This window comes from Sceloporus occidentalis, unplaced genomic scaffold (genome assembly GCF_023333645.1).
Source record: "Sceloporus occidentalis isolate IW3139 unplaced genomic scaffold, rSceOcc1.0.p SCAF_5, whole genome shotgun sequence".
NCBI lineage: Eukaryota > Metazoa > Chordata > Lepidosauria > Squamata > Phrynosomatidae > Sceloporus > Sceloporus occidentalis.
Window position 1 is genome coordinate 131,459,113 of NW_028316985.1, and position 6,123 is coordinate 131,465,235.

The 6,123-nt window shown below is 42.7% G+C and overlaps 1 protein-coding gene across 1 annotated transcript; it reads left to right on the top strand.

The window, feature by feature from the left end:
• The first annotated feature begins 282 nt into the window (after nucleotides 1–282).
• Nucleotides 283–2,225, top strand: LOC149312832 (uncharacterized). The gene is made up of 2 exons (XM_089527228.1): nucleotides 283–783; nucleotides 1,530–2,225. The coding sequence occupies exons 1-2, from the start codon at nucleotides 283–285 to the stop codon at nucleotides 2,223–2,225; spliced, it is 1,197 nt and encodes a 398-aa protein (XP_089383354.1).
• Nucleotides 2,226–6,123: the final 3,898 nt, after the last annotated feature.

Below are 6,123 nucleotides of genomic sequence, written 5' to 3' on the forward strand. Positions count from 1 at the left end.
GGGTATTTTGAAGCGGGTTTTCCATGTTCCTCGTTCACACTGGCATGTGCCGGGGTATTTTGAAGCGGGTTTTCCATGTTCCTCGTTCCCACTGGCATTTGCCGGGGTATTTTGAAGCGGGTTTTCCATGTTCCTCGTTCACACTGGCATGTGCCGGGGTATTTTGAAGCGGGATGATGTCATTGTGATGAGACCAAAAAATAGGTGTGAGTGGCTATTTCCGGTCACCTAGTTTCCGGCCATTCTTTCTTTCTGCCTCGTGGTCTGCAGAGAAGAAGGGTCATGGCGCTGCAAGTAAAACTGGAAGGTCGGGGAGTCAATGGTAGGAGTGTTGACCACTGGTCAGATAGCCACAGTTTGGATGATGCCAATCTTGTGGATGCTGGGTCTGGGAGTACCAGGCAGAGCTGTTCTGAACCCATGGCCAGGAGGAGGGGGGTGAACCCCAACTTCAGGGAAAACTGGAGCGTTTTTATCCCTATTTTGTGCTCCGAGGAAATGTGGAAGGACAAGTTCGGCATGAGTCGGGGGATATTTAACATGGTGGTGGAGGAGCTGAGGCCACATCTTACAAGGCAAGACCCCCATCTCCGCAGGGCTGTGCCAGTCGACAAACAGGTCGCCATGACTATCTACTTCTTGGCGAACGGAGATTCCTTCTCGACTGTTGCCACATATTTTGGAGTGGAGAAGTCGACAGCCTGCAAAGCCATCCTTCAGGTGGTGACTGCCATGGAAATGGTGCTCCTGAGGAAAGCTGTGTACCTTGGAGACTACAGGAAGGTATGCCAGCGACTTTGCTTTGGCTTTGCCGCATATGCAGGCAGCAGAAACCATAATAATACCAATTGGACTAATAATAATAATAATAATAATAATAATAATAATAAGGTGGGCAAAGAAATGGTTCTCTGTGGGGGGAATAGAATAGCATCTCTACAGAGGTGGCTTTATTGTACCTGTGAGGTTTGGTGAAGTGAGATGCGATTTTTAAAATATATATATATATATATATATATATATATATATCTGTGTAATGCCAATTCAAAAAATTTATTGAAATATTAAAAGTTTTCCTTTTCTCCAAAGTTTGGATATGGGCAACTTTAATTTTTTAAAAATCTCTTTTACTGATTGTATCCACAGCATGGTATAAATCTACAGCGCTATATAAATAAAACATAATAATAATAATAATAATAATAATAATAGGTCTACATGGAGATGGGTTGATAGCACAGCACAACTCAGCATATACATACTGCACAGCATAAATAATGCTAACAAGGAAAGTAATCATCATCATAACAGTGGTAGCCTCAAAAATCCCTGCTTCAGATCTCCCTGAAATTTTTAGCAAAATTGTATTTGAAAATTTTAATTTCATTTCATCTTAATCCATGTATTGTTTAATTTCTATTTTACTGCTCTTTGGCTTATGTTTTGTGTTTGGGGGGAGGGTTGGGATCTGGGACTGTTTTAGTGTGAATTTGTATTGTTATCCTTGCGCTTTCCCTCTGCCCTTGCAGGTGATGGCTGGCTTTGAAGCCTTGGGGTTTCCTCAAGCGATTGGCGCTGTCGATGGTTGCCGCGTCCGCATCGTGCCCCCGGTGGAACCGGGCACAGAGTTCACCAACAGGAAGCCTCCCTTTTCCATGGTCTTGCTGGGCACATGTGATCACACCGGGAGATTCACTGACGTTTTGATAGGGTGGCCTGCGTCTAATCATTACAGTTTTATTCTGAGGACCTCTGGCACTTATAACGCCATGAGAGCCGGCGTGTTTATATCTGAACGGCCTTCATTGACAATCGCTGGGAAGCAGGTGGGACCACTTCTGTTGGCTGATGTCAACTATCCCCTTAAGCCCTGGCTGATGACTCCATTCAAGGGCAGCGTTTGTCCTCAGCAGGCAGTGTACAATCAGCGTCATAGCCAGGCAAGGAGTGTGGTCAAGGCAGCATTTGCTCGCCTCAAGGCTCGCTGGAGATGCCTGACTTCCAGTCTGGAGGTGGCTCAGACGAATGCAAACTCTTTTCTAGCTGCCTGTGTTATCCTTCACAACATTGTGGAATCTGATGGCGAGGTGCTGACTTCAGGACCTCCTGGCCCCAAATGCTTCACCATTAATCCTGCCAACTTCCTCCCTGAAGACGTTGAAACGCAGGAGGGAAAGGATATACGGCAGGCATTTATGGCATTTTTCTGTGCCCAGAATCAATAATGTGCCCAGTATATTTTCTTTGCCATGGGGGGTCTTTAAGTGAGGGGGGTGCTTGCTGTCTTTGCAAACTCTTTGCTATGTACTTACTTTCCCTTTCCATGCTTTGAAATGTAGATGGTAGTTGTAAGTTTGCAAGTTTTAATAAAACCGTTATGTGCATCTACTCCCTACTTGCTGAATCACTTTGCCTCGCCACACAGTAACAGTTTCAATCCCAGTAACCCCTGCTCTTACAGAAGGATTCATGCAAGAATTCTTCTCATTGCTGGAGCAACATAATTATAATAACATCGATTACACATGTAATTTATAGTCTAGTCCACCTGTCCCTGCGGATCGAGGAAGATGGCAGAAAACAAGAGTGCCAATGCAATAAATAGCTCTACATGGAGATGTGTTGATTGCACAGGACAACTTAGCATACGCATATTGCACAGCATAAGTAATGCTAGCAAGGGAAATAATAACAACAACAGTAGTAGTGGTGAGGACATGAAACTGTCTGTGTGCTGGGGAATAGTCTAGTGCCATCACTAGGTTGTCTCATTGTTCCTGTGCGGTTTGGCACTGAGGGAAATTAGTATTTTCAAAAATTTAAATTCTAGCAGCAAATTTGAATTTTTTTAGCAAATTTGAAAATTTTAAAAATTTAATTTTTTTTAAAAAAATTACAAATTCACCTAGCTCTACATTGGAAAAGTGTTGATTGCACAGCAATACTCGACAAATGCGCACAGCACAGAGTAAGTAATGATAATGATGGAAACAATAATAATACTAATAATGATAGTGCAAAGGGCAAGGGAAAGGTTGTGCTTGGGGGGATAGAATGGCACCACAAATGAAGGAAAGGTTGTCTCTTTGCTCCTGTGAGGTTTGGCACAGCAGGATATTAGTATTTCCAAAATTTCTAAAATTTCTGAAATGTTTAAAAATTTCAGTTTTGGAAATTTTAAAGAAATTTATCCAATTTTTAATTTCCTTCACTTTGTTTTAGAAACTGCACTGTTTGATTTCTGTTGCACTGTCTGATATCTGCTTTGCAAAGATCTAGCTGTATAGACAAATACAACCGTATCTGGTAATAACCCAAAACAGCACAGTACCATTGCAAGTGTCCTTCCTATGTATATTGCCAGTGACCTTGCAAATATTTGCCAAGAAGTTAGCACTAGGTACTCACTTCAACCTTTATTTCTCTCCCTTTCACTTAGCCAAAACATCTTTCATATCTCTGTGTCATTCCTAGGGGAAAAGTTCCACCTCGCTAGCTCTTCAGTTGTTTTATCACAAAAAATATCAAATTTGTGATTAATCAAATACTTCCACATGCGTTTGATTGATCCCTGCCTGGTCCCTTGCGTTTCCTACAATGAAAAGTTGGCTCCAACTCTCAGTTGGTGACTGGTGCCAGGGGAACTGAAGTTTTAATATTGTTTCTAGATACCGGTCTGCAAGGGAAGTTCTGCCTGTGTATTGGCCAAAACCATCTTCCCTTGCAAATTCAAAGCAAAACCAGATATAAAGACAGGTGGGGATTTGAAAGTGTGGGCAGCTGGCAAAAATGGCAACTAGGAAGGTCCCCCAGGCTCCAGTATTGGCGCACCCAGGAAATCAAGCTCCTACTGGATTGCATCTCTGACCAGTGGGGAAGCTGCTATTCAGTTGAAGCAATCCTCCAACAGGAGAAATATACACTTTTACCCGGGCAGTTGCCCAGAAACTCACCCTTGAGGGTTTTAACAGGACGGCTCAACAGTACCGTTGAATGTTTAAATATATCAAGGGCACATTTTATAAGTGTATGGCCACCTTCAGTGGGAACCCTCCTATAGCCCAGAGGGCACTCCTGAATCTGTAGGAGGCAGTGGGTTGGCCGCGTTGGCAGGACAGACACCCTGAAGGTATGTCGAACAGTTTCTGGTTCTGGTTCTGGTGTCCCCTGTCCCGCACCCTGGTGTCATTTCTGTCCTACTTTAATGTGGCCCTTGTGCCAATTCCAGATGCTGGGAGGAGGAAGAGGCAAAGGGAAAACAACACCTCTTCCTCGGGCTTGTCTGGGGGAATGCCTCCCACCTCACCACCTGCTCCCCCACCTCCGGCACAGGTGTCTGTAGCATGGTATGTAGCACGGATCTTACTATATTTGGATAATTAGGGTTTCTGATTTTAATGCCACACAGTCTATATATATATATATATATATGCATATACACTCACACACACACTCACATGTATATATATATATATATATATATATATATATATATACATGTGAGTGTGTGTGTGAGTGTATATGCACATATATAGACCTGGGTAATAAAGCATATAGTACTATGTGCGTGTTGGTATATATATGCATAATGCGCAGCAAAAATTTTGCGTCCTACATGATAGACATATATACTAATATATATGTATTTATATATGCATATGTAAATGCTCATATATAGACCTGGTTGTATATAACATATAATGGCCTGTTTGTATCGATCTTTATTTGCATATATATAAGTAGGTACAAATGTATACAAACATGTATATATACACAGGTAAATGTGTGGATAGAAATGCCAGATATTTTTATTTTATTATATGTGTGTGTGTGTGTGTGTGTGTGTGTGTGTTTATATCTATCTATCTATCTATCTATCTATCTATCTATGCGGATATCTGGATATATGTATATATTGATGCATGACTGTTTGTTTTAACATCAGTCTTCACTGGAGGAATAATCTGGATTGACACTACTTTGACTACCAGGGCTCCATGCTAGACTTCTCTGTCAGAGAGCTCTGGAGCCATAACAAACTTCCATTGCTTCATAGCCTGGAGCAATGGAAGTTAAAGTGGTGTCAAGCCAGATTATTTCTCCAGTGAGGATGCAGCCCAGATCAATTGGGTAAGGGACTCCAAGAGTTATTCTTGTCCTCCAGGGCCTGTTGAGACCCTGCTGGCCAGTTTCAGGCCTGTGATCCATAACCATTGGAAATCATTGGAAGATTTGGGATGGGAAGGGAGTTCAGCAGAAATCCCTTCCAGTAAAACAAGGAGTGCCATCAGACACCCCATATGCATTAGGCATTGGATCACCATTGGATTATTCATTGCTGCTCTTATGATGGCCCCCACCATGCCAAATGTTAAGGTTTATGGTTTTGCATCATCAGTGATCCTGGTTCTGTCCAAGAATGTAAGAATCAGGGAGGAATTCTGGCATAAGATGGCATGGTCCAATTACTGTCACTTCCTGGCATTGTGCTGCTGTGATCCTATCTATGGTGATGTCATCAGTTTCTCAATCTGTTTGACGTTGCTTCCAGAGGACTTATCAACACAGGAACTGCAGTTCTTTTCCTTTCCCAGAGGAATGCTCAGTTCAAGTCCCAAAAATCTTCCTCCTCCTTCTCCCAATTGCCCACTATGGCAACAGTTGCTGTGTGCCTTCAATGCTTTTCCGACTCATGGCAACCCTAAGACCACATCATGGGCTTTTCTTGGCAATATATGTTCAGAAGAGGTTTGTCATGGCCTTTCCTTGAGGCTGAGAGAGTGTGACTTGCCCAAGGCCATCCAGTGGGTTTCATGGCCTAACCCTGGTCTCCAGAGTCACAGTCCAACACTCAAACTCAATAGTTCAGCTTTGTATGTTTGTGTTTTTGCCCTGGCACTCTTGCATCATTTTCTCTCCATTGTGTTAATTAAGTCTGCTTCCTTTTCCCCCCTTCAAGGCAGATAATCAACTTCCCTTTCCAAGTCAATGAGGTCAGCAAGGTGGTCAAAGCTTTCCTCCCCCCCACAAAAAAAAACATCATAGGATGAGAGCCATGAATTTCAGAGGGTTTTCTTAGGCAAGACCTATTCAGAGGTGGTTTTGCCTGTTCCTTCCTCTGAA

What these genes read in the sequence shown, in the direction of transcription:
- LOC149312832 (XM_089527228.1), top strand. Translation starts at nt 283, where the DNA reads ATGGCGCTGCAAGTAAAACTGGAAGGTCGGGGAGTCAATGGTAGGAGT. An exon ending in ACCTTGGAGACTACAGGAAG is followed by an intron (nt 784 to 1,529) that starts GTATGCCAGCGA and finishes CTGCCCTTGCAG; the next exon opens with GTGATGGCTGGCTTTGAAGC.